The 26,678-nt window shown below is 41.5% G+C and overlaps 3 protein-coding genes across 3 annotated transcripts; 2 read left to right on the top strand and 1 right to left on the bottom strand.

Annotated features, from left to right (window-relative positions):
• Positions 1–7,874: 7,874 nt before the first annotated feature.
• On the top strand, positions 7,875–11,154 carry LOC105683224. The gene is made up of 2 exons (XM_048649561.1): positions 7,875–8,411; positions 8,496–11,154. Exon 2 carries the CDS (start codon positions 8,810–8,812, stop codon positions 11,150–11,152), a length of 2,343 nt encoding a protein of 780 aa, XP_048505518.1. The 5' UTR covers positions 7,875–8,411; positions 8,496–8,809; the 3' UTR covers positions 11,153–11,154.
• A 1,578-nt stretch (positions 11,155–12,732) lies between these two features.
• On the top strand, positions 12,733–14,477 carry LOC105682933 (alpha-(1,3)-fucosyltransferase C-like). The gene has a single exon (XM_012395189.2). It carries the CDS (start codon positions 12,853–12,855, stop codon positions 14,155–14,157), a length of 1,305 nt encoding a protein of 434 aa, XP_012250612.2. The 5' UTR covers positions 12,733–12,852; the 3' UTR covers positions 14,158–14,477.
• Positions 14,478–14,577: 100 nt separating this feature from the next.
• LOC105683419 (homeobox protein goosecoid) lies at positions 14,578–21,947 on the bottom strand. Its single transcript, XM_012395994.2, has 3 exons — positions 20,401–21,947; positions 18,693–18,982; positions 14,578–15,035 (listed from the first exon to the last, which is right to left on the bottom strand). The coding sequence occupies exons 1-3, from the start codon at positions 20,966–20,968 to the stop codon at positions 14,835–14,837; spliced, it is 1,059 nt and encodes a 352-aa protein (XP_012251417.1). The 5' UTR covers positions 20,969–21,947; the 3' UTR covers positions 14,578–14,834.
• Between the last annotated feature and the right edge of the window lie 4,731 nt (positions 21,948–26,678).

The raw sequence follows: 26,678 nt of genomic DNA, 5'->3' as shown, positions 1-26,678 counted from the left end.
TTTTTGAGGGAAACACCTTTCCGTCAGCAACATAATTGGATGTCCACGGACAAGGGCGTCACCCTTATCGGTTCTTGGCCCTTTGAAATATTCTGTGCGATGCAGGAGTCATAAAGTCGAAAAATAGGCGTAGATTTTATCTCCATAGCAACGATACGCATATAATATTTCTTCACTTAACATCACAATACGTCCTTGAAGTGAGTTATAGCCGGTGGTAGATTCCGGGGTAATATGAGCATCGCCCCATACGTGTACTCGCATGTCCATGTGCACAGGGTTGTATGTATACCTATATCCCTGGGACGGACGATTGTGTGTGCATAGGTGTATAAATACACACTATACGTATGTTATAAACCCGTACAGAGATAGCATAGCTATAGGAGTAGCACTCGCCACTCCCTATGGTTCGGTGAAATCGAGGCCGAAGCACAACGGTGCTAAGGGCTATCATGGCGCCCAGAGCTTTTGCAGCTGACGGCTCAATTATCTCTACAACACCACGGGGGTTCTTACACGGTGACGCCCGCAAAACCCCCCTAATGTACCGCACGATCTTTGAATCTCCCTTACACAAAACCACAACGCCCAACGCCCCCGAGAGACACTGCCGAAGAATATGTACGTGTACATCTATAACTCCACTCTATGCCATAATAGAGCCCCTGCTGGCAGCGCACGACGTGTTTGAATTAAACGCTGGGCGACGTATAAAAGGCTCATTGCCTTTCAATAGATTGACTTTTATTTCAACGAGGGCTTCTCTCATGATGCAAGCGAATTACACATCAAACTTCTTCCCAACTTTCTTCGCCTCGACTGAGGAAGATCGAATTTCATTAAATTTTCGAAGGGATCCATTGGTCGCTTTTTAGTCGAGAGAAATTTGAAAGAAAAAATTTACGTGATATCAAATGTGCTATCAGATTTTGCACGTCAACATGGCTTATCATCGGGTTTTTTCGTTTGATTTGTTGAAAATCAGGAAGTACGAATTGAATGATTTTTCGCTGAAAAACTAGTTTCCAAAAATTTCAAGTTAAGAAGAAAGAAATCCGAGTGAAATAATCACAGGCAATCATCTACAAACTTCGTATCATATCTTAACGATTCCTTGCCTACATTTCTTTTTGATAATCAGAGTAACTCGATATAATCATAAAGCTCGCATATCTTACAATGAGAAGAAGTAAATTTTGTCGCCGGTAATGAATCCATTAGAAGTGAATGTCTGTAAAAGGTCTCGACTCATGTAACGTGTCCTCTCATTTTTTAGGGGCTTGGTTTCCTAATTGAATCTCAAAATTTTACTTTGAAATTGGGCGCTACCTTAGCTCGCCCTTATAATTACACCCCACAGAATATACTTACGTATGCACACATTGTACACGATCGAATAATGAAGCGCGACATGAAAACGCTCCGTTTTATAATAAATCATCCCCGATGACAGGAATGACACGCTTATATTATCGAGGTGTAAAATTGGCCCGAGGCGGGCGTAAGAAAACGAAATAGCGACGTACATGCGCAGGATAAATGATGAAAAGAATATGCAGCACGGGATGAACCGTCCCTAATAATAAGTATAATATTCTCTCAAAGCCATTTCAATTTATGAAGTTTACCAGCTTCAACTTGATTAACTTGTAATCCATACCGGTATTGTCGTCGCACTTCTCCAGGTTTTCCGGCTCCGCACGGACGTTCGTTGAATCTTTTGTAAAAATATCGTAGGTCGGAAACGTAAGCAGCAACAGTTAATTTGGGTTCGGTAACCCTTTGAAAAGTTTAGGGCTCGACCTAACGCTGAAACCAACACACACCGCCCAGCGATCTTTCAACACAACAATAACGTATTAATTATCATAGCCGCTTGTACCTAATTCCTATCTCCCTGTATAAGCAGCTTGGACGCGGCTACCAACGGGTTAAGTTCGCACGTTAAAATTTGCCGATTCCAATACGCGCGTTCGTGACTCGGCCGACCGAAAAAAAACAGAAGAAACTGAGCGTCACAAAAAGAGAAACCTGCGACAAACTCACGATGACACCATTAAATAACGAACAATTGATCCAATATCGACGTTCTTTGATTTATTTCGTTAACGGTGGCAATGAGACGAATGAACGTGCGACGTTGACGCCGAAAGTCCTAACAGCATCTCTTTTCGGGGCCCTAAAGGATTCATCGTCCATCGATACGTCGGGATCAGCACATTGTCCGAGCACCTGGGGGATAATCTCCGACTACCCAATGACCAGTCAAGTTCTACATAAACTATCGCGTTACACCGAAGGTCTGAAAGTCTCAAGATTACCCCCTTCGGAGACCTTCTTCTCGAGGATATAGTATAGCTATAACAGACCATAATTCGATACCTTACATGAAGAATAGGTAAAGTATTTTGGTAAACTATAGGTATACGTCTTACGGACGTAGTTGAACTAACACCAGGGCTATAGGGTGTAAACGGACGGGGTTCCAACCGCTTTTACATAGTTACTTTGCCACCGTACTGCAGTTTTTCATCCCAAATCTTGTTAGTACGCAGTTCTGGGCGTGAAAACATGTGCATTGTGTCAAGAAGCCGAGAGAAGCCAAGGATATCCAACTAACTAAGCCCTTCGACTGAACCTCGAAATCTACCTGCTTATTGAAATTATACGCACAGTAATATGCATATTTACTATTCTTTCAGGACCTGCCGATATTATTATTATTGCTGTTATTATTATACCCTTACCGGTCGGCTATACCCACATTCAAATTTGTTCAATGATGAATGCTGAAGACGATCTTCGGACCCCTTGAAAATTTGATTTTTTTCGTTTTATTTTTCTTTTTTTTTGGGGGAAGGGGTGGAAACTTTCTAAGGCATTAGTGACGTGCAGATCTTCAACTTGATTACACTAATGGATAGAAAATCCCTTCGGATAAATTTCAGAGAACGTCCGGATAATTTGCGAGAGATATTTATTTCAAAAGTATTTTCACGGCTTAGTAATTGCCTGACGGGAGTTGCGATGAAGTTATATGCGTATATATTAATGAAGACACTCCATTTTATTTGATTACATGGCGCTTTGTCCTGCAGGCTATACACCTATGTATTACAGCCGATGTTACCTATCCACTTGGTCCGTAGGTACGTCAAAATAACCGCACCGTACTTGAACTGACCATATTGAACATTTTCATTTATCGTACACTTAATATGTTCGTTTTTTGTAAACATTATATTCTGGAAACTCTCAGTGCGGATCGAGATATTGAGTTCAGATGCCATCGTTTTTTTCATGCATGAGAAAAAAAATGAGGGCGCTTGTATCTTTTCCCCTTCGTTCTCTCTCCAATTTCATCAATAAAATATTTTTGGAATATATCCCAAAAATGTGAAAGTAAGCTCGATTACGCAATAAAGAGACGGGGAAATGATGTAAATATTATAGGATGGCATGAACTCGGCAGGTTCTCGTCCATCTCCTTTGATCGCGTCTCGTTAGTTCTGTGACATTATATGTAACGCGGTGTATTCTTTACTCGAGTTGAACACGATATACGAAAAATCATGGCGGGTATAATGCAGGTATTTCATTGTTAGTGGGAAAAACAGGTACACGGAAATATAATATATACACATGTACATTAGGAAAGAAGAAAAGGAGCAGAATGCGCTTGTTAACTGTAAAAGTGAAGCAACGAAAAAGGCTTTTGATTTGCTTTCTTATTGTTTTCCACCCAGATGGTTCTTCTTTACTCCCTTAGTAACATACGTACGTATGTACGTATCTACATACATAGGACGCTTCTCGTGGCAACTTCGTCGCCCTGGCTACACGTCGTTATAACTTATTTTAAACGTTACCCTGCAGAATTGTAGGTGCGGTTCTGTCTCCCGCATATTTATCGCTATGTTCTTTCCCACTTTGTTGGCTCACTACTTTGTGACTGGGTGGAATATAAATGATAACCAAATAGACCATGATTTTCACTTACAATTACTCCAAGCATAGATATATTGAACCAGATCGGACAAGTTGCGAAAAGTCAGAATCATAGGGTATTAAGTCGCAAAATAATAGTGACAGCTCAGAGCGCCCTCTGCGTTTGATGGTAAAACAGACCATTCATCGACCTCTGAGAAATTGTCGGTCAACCGCACGAGCGATCTGTAGATCCAATTTACAAATTCATCCTTATAGACGGTGACGCGCGACAAATATAACACGCTTGTCCGGACGATCGGTATTACGGTGCAGCAGATGAGCTTCTCTCATCACTAGGATAATTTCAGTGCAAATGGATATTATGATAATTTAGTCACATTTGAGTACAAAAATCTAGAATACAATATTTTCTGTAAGGAGAATTATTCTTGTTCGGTTGAAAAAAATTTCAGTGTAGACAAAGATAGGGAATTGACGACTGAATGCCCCTACCCAAATGAAGGTTGACCATAATGAGGGAAAAAAAAACTTCAAAGAAAACTCTGTAAATAATTTTATAATTTTTGGAGAACTTTTTTCAGTAAACGGAATCGAAGGAAAGAGAAAGAAGCGTTCTCCCACTTTGGCTGAGAGCTTGAAAATTTTCTGGGTCTGTCACAAGGTTTTTGGGAATAATTCAAGATTTTACAAAATGGTGGACATTGAAAGAGTATAAAACCATGATCATGTAAATTTTGAAGCAGTTTTTCCAAAAACTCAGAAACCTCTGAAACGTGGCTGTTCCCCTAATCTACGACTATACTTCTGTCGCGCAATTTTTATCAGAAAAAAAATAAAGTTGTGAGCTTAAAACGTTCGTCGAAGTAGAATATTCTAGGCATATAATGGTCTCTGTTCAAAATGCAACAGAGGAGTTGAGAGCATCTGATTCTCAACTTTGGGCCTTTTCGTGTTACCAGCTCTTGTCGCGTGAAACTCGAAGAGATGGATTCGCCTCTGTAGGATATAAATTCTATCACAGAATGAAAAAGCAATAAAACACACCCGAGCTTTACGCTTTGGAATTTCATATTTGTATCAATTTTCGTCGGCGGAACTAACAGCTCGTTATATCGTTTTCTGCCCCAATGATTTTTGCAGGGAAAAAAGATCCTCCGAAACACCCGTAATATATTATGTAGTTCGTGTGTGTGTGTCCACGGTCGCAGTGGGAAAAACAAAAAATACGACGTAACTCCGAATAAATTGCGATGCAGAGCTGCAAAACTCGTTCAGCTGCCAAGAACCTTTTTTGAACTTTAAAAGTAATATACAGAGAATATAAAAGTGCATGGGTATAAGAGGGAAAGACCGTTTGAAGAGAAACTTTTGATTCCTTGGAAATGGCGAAGATTCGATGAAAAGTTCGAACGAATCGATTGGGGGTCGATGATCATCGGAGATATAAACGCGTCGAAACGGGGGTTGCGTAGGCTGCAGTTCGTACAGGGCTGATTTCGCTCCCCCTGCGCCAGTGCGACCCCGTGGGCCATATAACCCTGGAATCAGCCGTCAGATTATTCTATTACAGCGTATCAACATGAAAACTATTTGGTCTGAAAACAGTGCGGCGTACACCGTTCTGGGAAGGATAAAGAATTTAACATCGCGGATAATTAAAAGAGACGCTGCGGGACACTTTCTATTGTTCTTGCTTTAAACCTCTTACGACGTTCACTTAGCGGTGAATCAGAGGTCCAGTCAGACGAGGAATCAAGTCGTCTAAAACCTTCATCAATTTTTAGCTCCTTCCACCTTCTACTCAACAATCCACGGAATGTTCGTTGGAGATATTACGTAAGATCGGTTACTGAATTCATTCGAAAAGTTGCTCGTATTGAAGGAAAGAGAGGACAATATTCGGAATTAACGAAACATCAGTCATGGACGGTCGGTCATAAATTGACGCAACGTAATTATTTCTAGAATTTGTATAAATTTTGGAACTGTAGTCCTCGTCACAGGGCGTTCGTATTTGAAAATTTTTTTACCCCTCACGCGACATGGAAAGTTAATACATAACGTAAAGTTGTAGCGGAGAATCGGAAGCAGAAACGCATGTGGAATTATAATCACCGGGTGCAGGCATACGCACCTTTCGGTCACCGCAGAACACGCCGCAGTCTACGATGTTGTTAAAATAATAATTAACGAATGTGCATCGCGATGCGGTAATTAAAATAAAATTAATTGGATTGGATGGAAATAATACCCAGCCTGTTCGTTCCCTCGGGGTACCGTTGTGCGTTATTGCGTGTAATGTACTGTTTGCTCTACAGTCCTGATCCTCCGGCGCTATATCATCCCTCCGCCCGCAACGCTCGGCCTCGTCGACGCCGCCACCCTTTACTGCGTCAACGCGAACGAACGCTTCGAAAAATTTTCGCATCCATACGGATACGTAGAAATATCGAATTATGAGTATAAAACGAATGCGGACAGACCCCCCAATAACCGACGCATAGCAAAAAAGTTCCTGTCTATAATTTCAAAATGAAAATAGACAATATAATGTTACTACGTGACCCTATGTTACAACTAGCGAGATAGTGTCATGGCCGAACGTGAATCGAATCATAGTTGCAGTTGTGCAACGCCATTTCGGAATAAATTGCAATTTCGAACTTTTCAACCGTGGCAACGTCTCGAAAATTTTAGTCGCACTTCAACTCCGGGCTTCGTTTTTCCGTTCTTTCTTTTCAACTTTTTTTTATTGATGGAAGACGAGAGCGGTAGGATATACCTATTCGGAGAAAGAAGCTCAAATAATGTGCTTTCATTTCTAGACATCATCAAGTATTGTACCTACACGAATCGTTTAATTGAAGGTATGAGATAAGGTTCTCTCGAGATTGTGAGTATATATGTATACATGTGTATACGTATCCATTATTAAATATTCATCTCGAATTGTCTTGATCCTAGCTTTGCTCGCTTCGACCCGCTCGCCGCGCTTGACTTAGACAAACTTCGTTGGAAACTCTGCGGGCACCATTCTGCACCGACGTTGTACTTGTATAGGTATACCCGTATACGTGTCCCTCTTACGGAGGTCCCGCGGGATATTCGCTGCAAGACCCCCGGGGAGGTCTGTAGGATCGTAGAGATTGAAAACAGATTTCTCGTCGCTCTTGAAAAAAAAAAGCCTTGATACGGTAGAAACAAAATTACACATGTTTTTAAGCAATACAAATTTAATGTACATAGCGTGAGTATTTGTCGTGCGATCGCATAAATTAAACTTTAACATTATTATAATTTGTGTGAGCGTCATAATAGGTTTTTATCAACACCCAAGATGTGATTCGCTACGTCACCTAATTAATTGTAACATTTGTGTTACGGTACGCAGAATAAACCTTATTTATTTACCTCTTTCGTATGACTTTATGTGATATTTACATCATTCTCAATTGGAATTGACAGCTGGAGCTGACCCGATTAAATGCACCCTTCGAGAAAATAATAATTACTTTTCTTGTACATGTTATATATACTTTATATTTTACGCGTATTTATTTGTCCAAGACTACCTTCCTCGCCATCGTCGCTGGCGTAAAATCCAAATGATCTCAATGCGCGCGGCTTAATAAGGCTTCAAGTTATACTTCTACCTTGTGCCGCGGTAATTTTATAACCACTTTGAAAATCTTGCGTTTTGAAATGGCTTCGAGGGAGATTGCGTACCGGTGGGGTTTCCCAGAGTAAAGAGGAAAATAATTACAAAATCACATAACGAAAACGCGCAGTTGGATCAAACAAATGCAATGCTGAAATTATTTTCAAAACTAAGCTGTAATTATAAATGTATGATATACACGAGTATATTTGGCTCGCGTTTACCTGCTTCGCAACTGAAAAGTAATCAAATCGTACCTGTTGAAAAGAAAAAAAAAACAAACATCAAATCTCAACAGCCTTTTGACGTTATCTGTTTATAAAGATCATTTCATTTTACATGGCAGGCATTTCCAAACAATGGAATTTCCCAACTGTATTCAGTTGTCCAAATTCGGTGCTTTCTGCCAGATGAGATTTTTCGGCAAGGTTTTTACATATAACATTCGTTAACCTTTAAATTTATTAGTATAATTTACACTTGAAAATATTGCGACCCATTTTGATTTACATCTACAATGACATTGCTGCTGGACAAATCTTGACCGGTAAGTAAATCGATTTGAATTATTCCAATACCCTTTCAGAACGATTTTCCTTTCAAAATTTTCATTAACCCTGAAACCCGAACTCCAGACATCCGTTCCTCCTGAGGATCAACGATCAGGATAGATTTTCATCTCCGATTTACCACGCGAGAAGAAAATGGGCGACGAAGTAAAGGCTGAAAATGCCGAAAAGACGGAAGACGAAGGCGATCGCGAGTCGGACGCCGATTTATGGCGACAATACATGAATCTGTATGTAGTCATAGATGTGTTTGAAACCCCTGAATAGATTCGGTAGATTTTATCTCCCAATGAGTCAATATCGACGGCGCGCAGGTACGTGAAAAAGGAACAGAAGCTAAAAAAAGAGGACAAACTCCGGCTGAGGTTACCTGCCGATTTACCGAACCTTCCGAATGTGGAATCAGAGGATGAATTTCCCGCCAAAGGATACCCTGTGAACGTATTTAATCAAGTTGAAAAACAAATCCTACCAAACCGATTAAAACCCGAGAACCACGTTCAGGTGTGGAAGAAAATGAGAGATAATCCGCCGGTAAGTCTTGCGAGAGAAAAATTTCATTAAAAAACTTGGCAAAACTGAAATTTCGAATGTGTTTCTTTTGGAACGAACCGACTCACAGGTAGACATGAGTTGCTTCGTTCCCGAAGACGTTCCACTGGTCTCGAAAACCGACAGTGGTCGCTGGCCCGGTGTTTGGCCTTGCAAAGAAAGAGACTCGAGTCCAGAGGCGTTGAAAGGTAAGAGAAAGTTTGGCCAACCGTGTACTGAGGTTGACTCAGAGAATGCGTCTGCATCCGGAGAGCCAGAAGACGATTTTGCCAGTCACATTGAACTCTGGCACGCAAGAATTCCTCCGGAGTGTCCCTCGGAGAGATCTAATCCTCCGATGATAGATAGAGCGATAGGTTTGAACAGCAGTTTAGTCAGCGGGGATTACATCCTGACCGAGACGGTGTCGAAAAAAAAGGGGAACAGAGTCTACGCGACTGCGTGTTTACGCGGTCTCGTAGGAATGCACATTGCCGAACTTGACGCGTTAAGGGCACGAGTGAAAACATGGAAATGGTGTTTTTATCAGGCGATTATAGCGCTTCTGGTGAAGACGCAGTTGAGGTACAAGCACGCCTGGAGTGGCAATATCGATTACATCTACGAACGAGGATGGAATCTCTTCACTCACATAGGTAATATCAACGTGAAAACTGTTGGGTCGCAGAAATTCGACCAAGTTGGTGCTTACAATTACACCTATGACATCGAGGTGGAATTGGTACAAGAGATGAAAGATATACCAAGAACCGCGGATGTCGCTTGGGATTACGTCGAGTCTAATCACGGCCGTGTAATCGAAGTCGAAAGGAAAGATTTGCTAAAATTGGAGGGTAAAATGGGATCGGAAAAAGAAACGGATCGACAAACAGCTCCGGTGCACAAGACGACCAAAGACATAGAAAAGTGGTTCGACAAATTACCTTTTCAGTATCAGAATTGCATTTTAAGAACGAACAGATATTCTCTCGCATTTTGGAAGGACGGACTGTTTTGGTACTTGTACAATCCGTACAGGTGCAATAAGTTAGGATTTTGGGACAACACCGGCTACGCGTGTATAGTGAAATTCTGCAGTCGGAACGCCCTCAAAAGACACTTGATGATATTGTTGCTCAGAGCCAACGTTTACAAGATACCCGAAGCTGAGTTGAAAAACAACGAACCTCCGCAAACCAACGAGAACACGGAGGAAGACGCTGTCGCCGATATTCCTGCAGAAGCGGAGGAATCATCGAAGGAGGAGTCTAAACCGGACGTATACACCCTCCAGATATTCCAAGTAAACTACAAAAAGTGTGAACTTCAGAACGCACGACTGCTCAAACGACAAGCGCCAAAACCGATGATGCGACCGGTAAGTACCAAAGAAATGGAAGCTTGTCCGTACGATCCGATGGACTCGTCTGATAAGGACGAAGAAATTGATAACGTAGAAAATCCCGGATGGTTGAAGCGGTTCAAAGTGACATGGGTTCGATGCCCCAACTCGAAAAAAAGAATAGTGAAGGAAAGTGTCGTCACTGGAAAATTGCGGTGGCATCAATTTTACGTGGAAGAACCTTACAAACTGTTTTCTTTATGGGGTGATATTCACCCGACGCAGTCTTTATTTCCGGTTAAAAATCGAGGCAAACAGGCGTACGCGTGTTACGTCATTTGCGCCGGTATGACGCGAATAACAGCGCCTGAATACTGGAGTTCCAAGACTTTAGACGCCATAGTAATGTGCGGAGATAAATATTACACCTTCAGTGCCATGGAGGCTGAGTTCAATGCGAAGAAACCGGAGTACGCTGGCGTCGTAAACTGGGAACGTTATTTGTCAAAGAATTTTCAAATCGGTGAAACGATGTTTCAGGGAAGTTTGTTGCCCGGAATTTCGGGCAGGTTATATACAAAATCGAGAAATTCATTGTGGGCGACCTTGCGAAACATGTTTATCGAGCATCCTTTCGGTATTGTCACATGCGAGAGCACTTGCGTATGCGTTTTTAAGTTTTGCGGTGCCTTTTACATGTGCGATGTCCACTCCACGGGTCCACCGCTCTTTCAATATGGCGGCGGGGCTGCTTATCTCATAAGAACGACATGCTTCACGAAGTTCATGGTAGTTCTTACCCTGACAATTTCTTCATCGGAGTGTAGCGAGTTCGTTGTAAACCCCATAAAAATTGCCAACGCCATCGATGTCGGACCGGTAGCGCGGTGTTCGAGAAACCTTCAAAAGATGACCGGGTACAGAGTGTCGAAAAAAATCGGCAAGGTCACCTGTCCGTACGATCACAGTCGCAAGTCAGCTGGAAAAAAACCGGGAAGAAAGGCGACCAAACAGAAGAGACGCGCGACCAACAGAGACGTCTGCAATGGTGAAGAATCTCCTTGCGAGGCTGCCGGTTACCTCGAACCACCAACGTAACAGAAACTATTCGCTTATAGTGTACCTAACTGAACCAATTATCCCCATTAATCATCGATTAATTCGGTATCGGTTCTGGAATTTGTCAAGTATTTCATTTCGGAGTAAATTGGACAAACTTACCATCGTGGTTTTATTGTCCGTGACCAGCAAACCATTTTGTACGGAGAGTAAATTATGGTATCGAATGTTGTGGTGTCGAATAAACAAAATAAAAAGAAAAACATCGATGTCTGCTTTGCTATTTCTCATATTCCCGCGAAGGTGTTTTATCTTGTCGAATGCAACGACTGAAACCCTATGGACGAGGTATATTGAAACCTCTCGCAAACCAATATCGCGCGAAGCCTGTTGTATTTTCTCTGGACGGACGGAATTTTTGCTCGGCCACACACGTGTACCAATAGTGGACGTGTACGATTCGCAGCTTCAAAGATATTCAGGTATTGTCAGAAATGATGGAAGTTCTTGTACTTTGGCTTCAACTGTCGTTTCTTTTGCGATTTAGGATGCGGCAACAAAAAGTAATGAAAATTTCAAGTTAACTTTTATAGTTAATTACTGTTATCAATCACCAAGTTTGACGCCATTTGGAGGGCGTTTTCCTAATCTGTACACTTATCTCAACTTCCGTATTTGGCTAACGAAAGCCTACACTCATTGATTGTAAGTGAGAAGTTTTAATTATTGTTAGTTGTGGGTTCTTTCCTCTTAATCTTGCACTCGGAACACTGTGAGACATGTATCGTATAAGCGATTGTAGGTTTATCATGCTTCACAATCAGTTGATTTTTCACCGGAGTAAATAATGGAGTGGTTAAACTTCGTCCACTCGAGGAAAGCACTTAAGTTGATCGCCTTTAGGTCTCAGCGGCCCACTGGCGTTAGGGTCATTAAACTTGCAGGGACGATTGTCTTATATAGTCCCGGTTTTCCCCAAGTTTGTAGTATGTGTACTTAGTAAACTTGTACCGCCAAAGTTGTGACCTAACGAAATGGAATTTCGGTACCTATAATTTGTTGAATTAACCCTGAGCTTGAACTGGCGAACTTCTACGAGTTACGTGTATACAGGTAGCCGATAATGCCCTTCACGTACGGTTACGTGTCAAGCACACGATCGTGACGAAGGTCGGGTCAACACCTGTGTACAAAAGTGCGATGAATCCAAAAGTGACAACTGAAGCGGAAGTACACTTGAAAAGAAATTATGTATCTACGTGTATTCGAGACAATTCAATTGGGTCAACGGAGATTGTACAGTGCTTTACAAAATTCGCGAGCAACCCGATAATTGGTGTCAACTGCTCTGCGAAAAATCTTCCATTTGAAGTAACTCGTATATCTCTCCATCCGAGTTGCTTGACCAGGGTAAACTGATCAACGTCGATATAAGAGTTGAGCGGTAGGAAGCTTTTGTAATCCGCCCCGCTGTGCAGGCGTAACATCGTATCGGAGAATTTCATAGGACCTCATCGATGACGTGTAGTCTTGACACAAAGAGCACTCAAAAAATGAATAAAAAAACAGTGCCGAGCTTCAGCTTCCGCGACGAATTGATTTGAAGGGTAGCAGATCTATGATCTGACACATGTGGGCGTGTTATCACGGAATGCCGTTGATAAAGTATTCCCAGTAGGAGCGTACGTGATCTAAGTGAAAACATATGGAGATTATTATGCAAAAGATACTACAGAAAAATGGTCATCGTCAAAGTTCCGCATAATGGCTACGATACGTGTGGCAAAATGTATGTCAAGTCGTTCCTTCTTCTAATAGTTTTAGCCATAGTGACTCTTTTGTGGATATTTCGAGACTATTCGAGTGAAATGGATCGTTTCAAAGCAGAGATAATTTCAAACGATGTAAATTTTGAAGCACGGATAGTGCAGAGTGTTACCGTGGATCCGTCGTTCGCGACGAATAGCGAGACGAAGACCAAGACGATATTGTATTGGACGAAAATGTTCGAAAGTACCAACATGTACTTCGGAGACGGAGATATCTTCGCTTCTTGTCCCGTTCGGGAGTGCTTCGCAACGAATAACAGGACGGCTTTGCCAATCGACGATTTTGACGCGATAATATTTCACGCCATAGACATAAATGTGAATGACTTACCGCGACGTCGATCTCCGCACCAGCGCTACGTTTTCCTCGTCTTAGAGAGCCCGATTTCCCGTCCGATGCCGATCATATCCAATTTCGATAATTATTTCAACTGGACCATGACTTATCGAAGAGATTCGACGCTCATGAGACCGTACGGTAAAGTTGTGTCTCTGGCAACTGGAGAGTACGTTCCACCGCATATTCCGACAACCTGGCGAGATGTTTCCGAAGGAACAATTAGCGACGAGCTACGGAAAACGATCGAGGGAAAAACGAAGATGATCGCTTGGTTCGTTTCCAATTGCAACTCTCAGAGCAACAGAGAATATCTTGTGGATGAATTGAGGCGTCACGTCCCCGTAGATATATATGGAAATTGTGGAAGCCTGGAATGTGGCAGGGACCGGAGCGACGAATGCTTGAAGATGATGGGAAGGACGTATTATTTTTATCTAGCACCTGAAAACTCCCTTTGCCACGATTACATCACCGAAAAACCCTTCAACGCCTTGATGTACGATGTAGTGCCGATAGTTTATGGCAGGGTGAATTACAAGACCGTATTACCGCCTGGGTCTTACATAGACATAAAGGACTTTACCACGGCTAAACAGTTGGCTGATTACCTTCGGGCGATCAGCCAGAACCCGAAACTGTATATGGAATTCTTCAAGTGGAAGTCTTACTTCAAGGTAGTAGTAACGCCGCAAAATTACACCACTTGTCATCTTTGTAAAAAATTACACGAACTCGCGGAATCACCGACGGTTGCGAATAACCTTTACGACTGGTGGACGAATGGTCAGTGCTTGGAAAGGCCCAGTTTTAGAGGCGCTTATTCCCTCGAAGACCTCCGTAGGAAAATGAACGAATGCGACGTTGAATACAATTAGTTCCGTCTATTGGTCACTTCGTTGATCACGACAGATTTTAGGTGTCAAAGTGATAACTGATACGATCGTGTAATGTGATAGAAACACTGAAATAGGTGTAAAAAAATCACCGGCAATCAAAACGACCGATCAAAAACTTGGACGATTTCAGATTTACTTTCATCGATTTTTCTCTGTTTATATTTTCTATTTGAACAATAATTTATTAATATTTCTACATTCATAATTCAGCAATATTTACAAGTATATATTTACACAATATTTACAGTCGCTTCAAATCGGATGTTATAATAAGTCTAATAAAAAATCCCGTCAACCTCCCTTGCGTGTGAAAAAATTTGAAATTATATCTATCTTATCGGTCTTATTTCACCGTTCAATTCTCTCATCCAAATTTGGTTGTTATTTTTTTTTTTTCTCATTCACGAGCGGGTGAATAAATTTCATATCGTTCAACCAATTTCTCACACATCTCTAACACTTTTTGCTTCAACTAATTCCAACTCGGAAGCAAAATAATAATAATCGCGATAATTATGACAATAATGTTAAAAATGTGCGAGGACCAGAATTGAGAATGAAACTTATCGGTAATTCATGTTCATCGAAAAGTTCCACACAATGAAACGGTAAAGTGACTTCGCTTAGATCGTCACGGTGTCGATGAGGGTTCAAAACTACGCAACTTCGAGGTCGGAACTGTCGGTGTCCTGGTCATGCGTGTCTTTGGTGAGGGTAAGATGATTCGCTGCTCTGATCGGTGATATGAGAACAGCGTCGTCGCTGCGTTGCCGCTGCTCCATCTGCAGCTTTCGAAGTCTTTCCTGTTCCTCACGTTTTTGTTTGCGCCATTTTGCTCGTCTATTTTTGAACCACACCTGGAACGAGAGAATCGGTACCGGAATCAGTTGGCGAATGAAAATTTAACCATTAAATCGAGTACCAGGTACCGTGTAGGGGTTCCTATATTTTCATTTCTTTTCGCTCTTCTCAAGTTCGAGGTGACGCTACCTAAAGTGTTGGGTGGGTGCGGAACTGGTGAAGACTTAAGCGCAAAATTCTAGGAATCTTTTGATTTTTATCGCTTTGATGCAAAGAAAAACACTGTGCGATCGTTGCAGTCTGCGACTATTTACTTTTCCCAAAAATAAATGAATGCGCCTTTTCACAGTCAGACGTTTACTCAAAATTTCGGGGTAATAAAAGGAGATTAGGACTTCCTTAATACATTTTTTTTTTTTTTTTTTTTCTCCAAGGTGCGAAATTTCACAGCTAAAGACAGAGTTTTCTTATCTACTTACTATATTTACTATACCTACTTCATTTCTGGAAACAAAAAATCCAATCGGACCTTTCCCAGTATGCTTACTTTCAACATCCCGAAAAATTTTAGCAAAATTTCATTAAAAACATAAATAATATAAAAAATTCACGAAATATATAAATTTCACGATTCAAATCTTTTTCCTCCGTTAATTTGCCCGTTTCTTTTACGTCCGAAGGTCTTTATTTTATAAACCGTTCAACGCAATATTTCCTCCCGCCATCATGTATCATCTCGATACTATCTTATCGTTCTTAACGGATCGTTAAGATTCTAACAAATAATGTCTTATGGTCCGTCGGCTTGTTTCACACGATAATTTACAAGTTTTGTAACAGTAATATTTCGGGAGCATGAAATTCGTCGAAGTGATTTAGATAACTGATAAATGAGATGTGGAATCCGGAAGAATAATTAATCGTTGTTAATATATGTCTATGACTTTTTACAGACTACGAGATGCGTTTTTTGCCACTTTTTTCAATTCCATGGTATTTATCACAACCTATACGCAATACGGGTACAGAGTAATTTGTAAGTGTATGAAAAATATGAAAACGAGAATCAACGCCCTGGTTACCTACGACATATACTTCGACGGAGGTATAGGTTTGAACTGATTTTTCGGTATAACAATTACAGGGAATTTTAAGGGTGCAGCAAGAATCGAACGAGAGGGAAGGGAAAACGCGAAAACATGGATTGCACGGTGGAAGGGCGAGGGGGAGGGGATCAAACACTTTGAACTCGTGTAGCACGTCCCCGCGCTTCTATATGACACGCCTGTCTGAATCGATTAGTCAGAAAAGTGATACACAATATATCCATCGACAGTTGGTTTATTTCGTTAATGATATTGCAGATTCCCTTCAAAAAAATTTCTCTCTGCTCGTATCGTTTCACAATGTTTACCCAGTTCTCTTTATAGTCGATAAATTAGAATCGCCGTAGCGATTGATGACGATTTTTGATTTTTTCCTCTTAAAGAAAATCGGTTGTAAAGTATGATAACGATACGAGTATATCCCGCATATATAGGGTAAATCGCTATGATCTTGCAGTGGACAGACTGGGGAGTAAAAAGAAAACGAAGAAATTAAATAAAATAAACAGAATAGGAAGAGAATAAGAAGAAGCGGTACAAAGTAAAGAAGAAGAAAAAGAAAAGAGAACGAGAAAAAAAAGAAGTAAAACCGGTAGGAGCCGCGGGGGTGAGACATAAGTATATACCCCGGAGTTCTCGAATGATCGCTTCGCTTTTACGTGAAGAGCCGTCTGTGCAAACAAATTTTTGTATTTCTTTCGAAATTCAAATTTATAGGAATGTAAAGATACTTGGCGAACTCGCGCGTCGACCGATTCCATAATGCAAATATCATTCACGGTGTACCATCGCGTACATCTCGCACGATCGTAAACCCGATGCTATGAGATTTCGTCGCAAACATGATCCGAGATTTCCGAACTAACAATAAGTTACATACCGCAAAGAGTCGGGTCCACTTGGTATACACGAGCTTCTAAACATCCAAAAGCAACCGTCCTCCACCTGGGTGGTCCACGTAAACTTGACGCGCGTGAATTGTGGGAGAAGAGAAGAAAGAAACAAACAAAAAAAACACCAAGATCTGATTTACCGAACCCGGGAGAAATGATATTATGCGCGGAATATGGATTCTCGTTAAACGTTCGTCGTTCTACATGTACGTATGAGGATTGAGTAAGGTGTAATTTTGTGTGCTTTTTCGAATATAGCAAAAAAAAAAAACAACGGAAGAGGTAAACGAAAAAAGAGAAGAATGAAAGAGAAGCGGGTTCCTTTTTTCTCAAGTGGTTGAAGTCGGTTAACGGTAACTGTGCTGAGTAAAAGAAGCCCGGTTACCCCGGGGTAGTTGCATTGTGGTCGATTACCCCGACCCGCTGCCGTTGTCGAAATGCGGAAGAGCTTGTTGTAATAATATTAGCTCGAAGTTCAATGGTATTTACTGTCGATAGTTGAGAATTTGTAATAATGAAATAGGATCGACAAATCATCGAAGGTTCTGCTACAAATTAACATGATATTTAAAAATGCTACAATTATTTGTTTGTATTTTGTTTCAGGAATTCGAGTTAATTTTTTCTATCGAGTGATAATTATTGCGCGCATCGAGTGATATATTTCACACCGGTTGATAATGATAGCAAAAATATTTCGAGGGCTTCAATTGGTATAAATTATCAATATACGTATCACACACGTCTATCGTGCAGTACGATGGATAGCGTGAAATAGTTCTGACAAAATGAAGGACAAAAAAAAACTCGGTTACATGCATATAATATTACTGGTTCAATTTGTTAAACAAACGATACACGATCGTGCGCAGCAGCTTGACCATTATACAGTAGTTGACTATGTCAGAACATTTTAGTCACATTAAAATATTATAGGCTTTGTGCATTAACGCGACAAACAACTCACTTCCGACGGTTAGGCTTTGCTTACATTATAAATTGTGCATATCGACTGAACGCCGCAGCCAGGTCAAATATTTGCCATAGAGTAACCGAATATCTTGCGTTTTTCGTAAAACAAAAAATAGCAACAGTAATCATAGGGAAAAGATAAATATTGGTAAGAATAGGATGATACTCAAACGGAAATCGGAGGACGAAAAAAAAAAATACCGTGTCTAAGCAATTTGTCAAGCCCCGATTCTGGACGCCCCTTGTACCAAATCTTTTCGGTTGTTCGAGTTCGTCATCGTGGCTGGGAAAACCCTTCGACTTTCATATTATGAGGTATGTCAGCGCATGTTTGTTAAAATAATTCTACCGTATCCGTTCGTGTTCAAATTTAAAGGGAAAGAATTTCAAGGGCTTTACAAATATTTGTGAACACAATTCTGATGGATATTATTCGAACCCGCCAAAAATTATGGCCGTCAACGCGATACTTGTGTAAGATTTTAATCCATATTATTCGAATGTATGGGATAACAATACTATCATGCAATAGCGTAGCGAATGATGATGTGTCATTTTTGGAATTGTATCGAAACTAAAAGTTGTTCAAAATTTTATCAGTGTTCAAGGTCAACCTGCGGGTGTTGAAACTCGCCGGAAAATTCACCCAAGAGACTTATTGTGAAAAGAAATTTTGATTATTGCGAGGGACCGAATCTATTGAAAATAATTTTTCGCTTCTTACTCGTAAACAAAAACTCACCTCGATGCGTTCTTCTTTCAGGTCAACTTGGAGGGCCAATTGTTCTCTGAGAAGGACATCCGGGTAATGAGTTTTGTCAAAAGTAGCTTCTAACTGCTCCAATTGTTCTTCGGTAAAAATCGTACGATGACGACGTTTTCTTTTCGTCATCGGTCCAACTCCTGGAACACCTTGAGTCATGTGATAAGGATGAGCCGCGTGATAAAACGCCGGTTGCCCGTGAAGAGAAACTCCAGCGGCAGCCATCGCCGCCACGTAACCCCCGGGATAAAGACCTGGATAAGCGGCAGCTGAAACAATTAACGGAAAACCATGAGAAACCATTTTCATGTTATCTTATTTATTTTTCTTTGTGATAGTTTTTTTTTATTGAAACTCTCTAAAATCCGAATCCACGAATTCTTTACACATACCGTGCAGTTGGCGAAATATATTTAATAGAATTTAAGAATTAAATCCGGAATATTTTTTTTTTTACGTTGCAGCTTCGCCGCTGTTATGGTCCATTAAGGATTTTCTTAGATTATACAATTCTCCAGAGGCGTTGGAGAAAATTTTTACGTACACTTTGCGCTCCCTATAACGGAACGTGACGGAGGCGTCGAGATACCCCACACCGCGACCACCCGTCTCCTATTACCCCAAGAGACCTTATTTAAAATCTTACAAGAAAAAAAAAAAGCGAAAAACGAAAAAGCTGCTTACATTTCGCCCCTATAAATGCCCGCCCCCCCTCTCATCCCCCCAGCCGAACCGACTCTTTAGCTCGCGCAGTGGGATTTTTATACACATACATATTTATAACTCACACCTCAACACGTACCTACTCCATAGAAAAAGAGATTTTCTTTCCTCGATCGAGAAGCTCGCGTCAGATTTGCAAGCGCCGGGTGATCGTTGGGGCGAAAGGAATACGGATTTCAGATTTCAGGGCGACGATGCGTTTCTAGTTCGAGAGTCGGGACGCGCGCGAATAGGAATAAAAAAAATAAGAAAAAAAAAAAAAATGGAATAAAATAAAATAAATAAAAGAAATATACTTAACGCTTTTGAAAAGTGGTAAGAAAACTGCGCCGTCGCCGCAACAATGTAGTATACGCTACGGTGAAGCTGGTCTACTTTTATATACGAACGCGCCCTTTAGATTTCACGTCGGATTCTGTCTCGTCTCGAATGCACCGGGAGATAAATAATCCTCTGCGGCCCGTCTACGCGTTGGAAAAAAAAAAAATTTTGCAGAACGTTATTCGTATTTTTCGAGGAGGATTTAAAATTGCAACGGACTATAGGTACCGCGTACGTACGATTCCCGAATGAAAATCAATTGAATAACATCGACGATCGTGAAGGAGGATTGAAGTTTTTACTCTCACCACCTCTAGGGGGGATGTGAATTAACCCACTGACGCATACGTTCGTGCGTACGAAGTTCCGATAGCAGGACGCGGTAAGCGAAAAAAAGCTCGCGCCGCATTTATGGGGTTTCTGATACAACCCCGGTCGAGAGAAACCTCACGAGTAAACAAAACAAAATTTTAATTTCGGCGACCCGAGATAGGTCGTTGTACGTTACGCTCGCACAACGTCAACAGCGTAGTCGAACGTAGAATAAATGAAAACAACCCGATCCGACTTTAAAAATAGTGAAAGAAATTCGTTCTTTCGAAATCCCAATCGCCAAACAATCGTTGAAGTTTAATGAACCTACCGAGAAAATCTGCCGACGTAAAAGCCAAGTGGTGTAATTGTTGCTGGAGAGGGTGAATCGTTGCGTTTCTCGGAGGCGAATTAACGGTTTGATCCGGTGTTTTCGGGGGATTCGTTACGCCGGCAGAACTAGTGGGAGTCACGTTCCCCGAACCCGAACGAGGAGCCAGTATGCTATCGATGGTGAAAATTGAGGTCGGCGATGACATCGTAGCCGAAGAACTTGGCCTCGAATTTTGTTGGGTCGACGGACGAATGTACTGGAAATTTACTTGATCTCCCGCAGGACTAGTGTTGCAAGGGCTGTGAAGGGTCCTGCAGAACGCGCGTTCCCGATCGAGTAATTGATCCGCATTGTGCTGCTGATGTTGATCTCCCTTCGAATTGGACGACAGTATTTGGGATTCGGATTTGGCGAGTAATTTATGATGAAGTCTCTCAGCGTTGTAACTGTAGAGGTAGGAATGACTGTATCCTGATAGTCCTGGTCCGTCTTGGAGCGGGCTGGAAGGTTCGGACATCGATGATCTTGATTTCGGGGAGTCGCCACCGAAAGTACTTTCTACCATGTTCCAAATATTCGGCAACACAGCGGAATACTTTTTACCAATTATTCCCGCAACAGCAGCAGGAGGAATTAGACCGGTTGAGCCACTCCGGATTTTTCACCCGACATTCGCCGTAGCATCTCTTTTTTTATGCTTTCTTTTACTTCTCGTAACTTTCAGTTACACCCCAGAGCCATATTAATTTCATTTATTGCACCGCGAACTCTTTCACATCAACGATCGATCGTGTTGCTTATCTCGTGGCAAACTATCACCGTCGATCTTAAAATCGTTTCGTTTTCGTTTTCGGAATAAAATAACGTGCGCGAGGGAGGGGTGGAGAGGTAGAGGGAGCAGTTGGACAAGATTATGGATTCGAACACCGGAAAATTTTTTTATCTTCTTCTCTGTATTTAAAATTATCCTCTCGTGCGTAATTCCACGTACATGGGTTGTGTAACGTACAAACTTTTCTTTTCGCCGCGACCCTGTTCGGATTTTTCGGAATTCCGTGGAATAAATGAATAATTAACGACCTACGAATATGTTCACAGCACTGCGTTACACGGCGATACAAGTTCGACGGCTTGTTCGTCGAGAGGTATGCGGAAGAGAATACATAAAACATACATGAAATATGAACAAACGAATGATTGTAAGGGGCGAAAGAAAAAACGGTCGTTTCAACTTCAACCGGGACTGAAATTGCCGTCGCGTTTATAGTTTCGTTGGCGAATTTTGACTCCCTGTTGTCGGGGACCGTTTCGATGACTAGAAGAGACAAATGTCCAGACACGACGCCCCGATCTCGTAGTTTCACTCAAAGCGCCACCCTCGCTGCCTTCAATCTGCACCCTACGATCTTCGTTCCCATTGGCTGTGGGGCGTGGCCTCGAGTTCCATCCCCTAGGAGAAAACTGGGTTCTCCCAGGGACAGAATTTCGCGATGACAACTGGAAGAATACCTTTCAAACTGGGGTGGGTTCGGTGACGGCATGGAAGGGGGAACCGAAGCATTTAGTGTTAATAACCAGACGAAACGCCCCGTATACGTATTACGGATTTTTGCACACTGAACCGTGATATATGTATATCATATCTGCGATATACGTCGCATTTCACGTGTCATATAATGAAATCTCATTTCATTTCGATTCGATATTTTACATTTCGGACGACATCCGGAAGCGAATCGAATTACTCTCGTACATTTTACCGGGAGAAAAATGAGGTTTTTCACTTTCGTACGGTCGATAACGATTCGGGATAAATCATACGGTATACGCTACGTATACGTATATCTGCAGGATTTTCATATCCGCAGGCACCAACCTCGTAATCCGTAAAATATCTCCTCAATTATTTAAATCCATCGTACATATAATGCGTCCATATGCACGATTTAATAATGTAGAACCGTTGTAATACGAGAATTAAGGGATGGGAAAATGCGTGCAGCTTTTGCACACGTATACATATTGGATACGCCGTGTTTACGGATGTGTACGTAAACATAGGCGTGTATGTACACCTACCATTCGACCGTGTACGTGTTTAATTCTCATACGTGCTGCACGCATTCATTCATTCGATCATTTATTCTTCGCGCGCACGCACACGCGTCGTCTAGGCGTACGGGTATACCTATATATTTCACCTCGTGTGCGAATGACGGGTGGTGTAACGCATAAAATATATCCATACATTTGTAGGTACCACGTACGTATGTATACCAAACCTAATCCTAATCCGGACGTTAATCGTGGTCGAATCCAGAGATCTAGATCCCGTCTATCGGATCCCTTCACTACAATCTGCACCCCAATATATACCTACCAACATCTACAAAAGACGCTGTTACGACCCCTCCGACAATAGCTAGGTTCATGACCATATATGTTCGATGGATGAAAATTTTCGCAACGAGATTGTTGCAGAACGGCGTTGTACACGTATGTTATTGTATCTAATCTATAAATGTTTAAATAATTGTATGTTCAGTTACCACCATTATGTTTTTTTTTTTTGTTTTTCTTTTTCAATATAACGACGATTTGCTGCATTTGTATGTGACAAAGTAATGTTGAAATGGCTTGAAAAAATAAAATGAAATAATATAATGATTTGAAATCTAGAAATTCTAGTATGTACCCACGCTATGAACTTCATATAAGCGCACCACCTTAATCATTCATTGTTCGGCATATAATGGCAAGGCGGTTTATTAGGCATACAAGCGAACGCGATCGGCTTCCTCACGCTCATCTACGACACATGCAAACGTATTATACACGTATACAATACTAGGTACATATGTACGTATATGAAAAGGGTGTAAACACGATTTTGAACTATAATACGTCAATGTGATGTTTCTGCCCATAGTTCATGCAGGCATGGTTCGAGGGGAAGTTAGATTAGCTACGCCACGGACCATAGCCTCCATTTTGTGTCACCCATTCAGGATATTTGGTGCGCTCGTTAATTACCTAATATTACATATTATTGAACGTGTAAATTTTACAGCAAACGATCCCGCTATTCGCGCTACCATTATATCCTACACGGACCAATCAAGGGAACGCGCGATCGCGGGTGATCATGTAATATTTGTTTCGCTAATATTCCTAAGTTTAATCGTCATATTTTGTTCGAAGGAATAAAATTTTAACGGTGGTGTAGATTTTTATCTTCTTTTTGACGACGCGCCCCTATCACACGGATCAAATCTAGGTATAACCGATGATCGTATGCGCGCGTGCTGAAAAGGGGCGTGTATAAATTGTAGGTCAAGATTGCCGTATCTGTTGAAATTATTCGCTTATATTATCTCCCTTTTTACTCCTCTCCGGCCAGGCGCCTCTTTCTCCCTATAACGAATCAGAATTCATGAATATAATAATTCCTCTATTGTTATAACAACAACCGCCCGTTTCTGCTTATTGCTCTGCAGGCGACAAGTATATGGGATCTTACGTTGACGGTACAAAAGAGAAGTTAATTGCGTTGTCAACGTCAGAATATGCTGCCGGGGTATCCGTTCAACTATAGATATTATCAAGATATCGTTGAGAACAAATGAAATAATAATATAATGATAAATGATAATGAAATCGGAGGTCGTCGATCGACCACTCGATCCCATGGTGCGAAAAACATTCAAGCTACCGGTACCTTTATATTCTACTTACTCAGAATTCTCAAGTTCAATATTCTCTTGTTCACTTTTGCGGGATACGCCCTTGTGACATGAAACATATCGAAGGTAAATAAAGTGTGCGCCACACGCTTATAGTTTTTGTCTCTCGATATATTGTTTGAGACGAGCGACTGAAAAATATAAAAAAATTGAGCTCGAAAGAAAATCATTTTGCAATCCGAAGGATGACGATATATTGAACACATACCAGGTGACGTGTTAGACTGCTATGATTTTTTCGGCTTCGCGACAGGATTTGTGAGAAGAAATTTGAACATTGAGATCCCCAAGGATTTCGGCGTCGAAGTGATGAAGTACTTTTACGTATAATTACTTGACAACGCAGATCCTCTTCGAAAATCCCCAGGATTCCAGTGATATTTTCACGAAACTATACCGTATACGTGTATAACACCTTCCGCAGACTGTTCACGCCGCAGATATTCCTCCGTCGGGAGATGAGGTCCCTGGATTATCCCCACGTGAATTCTGCCCTGGATATTCTCATACCCCAGGGGCATTACTGAATATATTTTCTCCAAGTCTTATTCGGCGGAGGTAACGTGAAAACATTACCAGAACATTATTCGCCAGACGAGACGCGACTCTATATTATATGCCTCTACATACATACCTACGTGTATGATATCAGCTCGATCCTGAAGCCACGCCGGCACCGCTTCTGCAGCTCTACATCATCCTTGAATTCCCTCGGGTGAAAACAGGACTTCTCGCAACATCCGGATTATTATTAATTATACTTATTGTTAGATATCAGAATGTGGTCTTTATTTTACAATTTTTCTCGTCTTGGTCCCGATCAACCAAAAACTCTAGTGAACCGATCATTGTCATCATCGGGTGATGATTGTTCCAACGGTAGTTCACGATATAGAGAATATATGCCCACTTTCCATTCGTACAGGGTGAGTTTTTCCGGACTCCGAGATTGGGTGGACCTTTGTTTAGTAAACATGCGTTTGACCTCCGTTCGACTTCCACATGCGTTGAACGCGCTGTAGTTTCGGTCAACTTTTCTCATTCTCGACATTTTTCGCGAGCGCGGCGCTTCTACTGCGCAAGTAAACCAAACGAGGCTCCTCCTCTTCTCGAAGTTTAGAATGACGCGCTCTGTACATTTTCAGAAGACATTTTTTTATCCGAATTTTAACAGTATCTATTTCACAGGAATTAGCCCAACCGACCGAATACGTACCGAGGACGCTTTCAAAGGATCAAAAATGCGTTAGTTACAATATGTATATATCCGTACGTATGTATACACCGGTCGATGGTTGGCGATATTTATCCTCTCCTCTTTTCTCATTCACGTTTACCCCTGAGAGTTTCTTTCCTGCGGCGTGTTAAGCCTATTGCTTTTCGAATTTCGACGATTCCCTCATAATGTATGAGGGATGAACGTCCCGCGGAGTTGCAACAGTGACGCAGTTTCACGGGTGTTTCCTGTAGTTAGAAAGCCTTTGATTTTTAAGCCAAGATACTCGAGCGCTGTGACCCCCGAGAAACGAGCTCCGCAGGGGTCCGAGACATCCACTTAACCTGGTGCTCGTAGAGGTGAAAACATCCGTTTTGTCTGTTTTGACCAGGGGATATACCCGTACGTGTATATTCTTCCGTCATTAGCACGTCCTGTCTACGTATAGCCGCCGCGGAAAACGAACGTTTTTCCAAAGTTTTTGAGATGAAATTTTGATGCCGATCAACTTGATGGGGTGGCAGGTCTATTCGACTATAGTCGGATCTTGTGCGTTCGTCCGACCCGCCCGAAGCCAAATATTCCGTACTTGTATCTTGTACTGATACTGCACTACAACGTTACGGGTATTTACCGTCAGCTGAATACGCCTTCTTATACTTTTAGAATCATAAAAGATGCCGAATTCTTAGGGGAGAAAATTTACAGAAAAGATATCCAACATCCGCATAGGTATTACAATTTTCACGCAGATTATAATTCGTTGCGGTAAATATTTGCTTCCTAAGTTATCGCTGTGTAATTTACTCACGTGAGAAATTTCAGATTTTCAGATGTTGGAATAAGGGGTGCGCCGATATCGCGAAAAATCAAAAAAACATCAAAGGTATAATTCGGTACTTTGGTCCATAGCGTTTCATAAACTTGTCTATGCAGGCAAGCTCCTAATTATCAGGGGAAATTACACCTGATTGATACAACGCGAATGCAGGAATTACTGTTAGTGTAAGTCCTTCGTACGTTGAAATTAATTTTAGGAGATGAGTTGCACGGGAGCTGCGGAAATGTAGACACGAGAATGACGCGTGATCAGCAGCGTGATTCGACAGCGGGCGCAACATTGGTTGTCGGCGATGATCGCTTTGCGTTAACATATCGTTGTAGTCAAAGACTTATTTGCTCTGCGGATACGTTCCCGAGTCGAATGCAACGATAACGCCAAACGAGATCGATTGCCAATTAATTTTACGTATAATTGGACAGCGCGGATTGCGTAAATGTATAATGGCGAATTTCCAGGCGGTTTGTCATATTTT

The sequence above is a fragment of the Athalia rosae genome, chromosome 2 (assembly GCF_917208135.1).
Source record: "Athalia rosae chromosome 2, iyAthRosa1.1, whole genome shotgun sequence".
Lineage (NCBI taxonomy): Eukaryota > Metazoa > Arthropoda > Insecta > Hymenoptera > Athaliidae > Athalia > Athalia rosae.
This window is presented reverse-complemented; position numbering and strand designations above follow the sequence as displayed.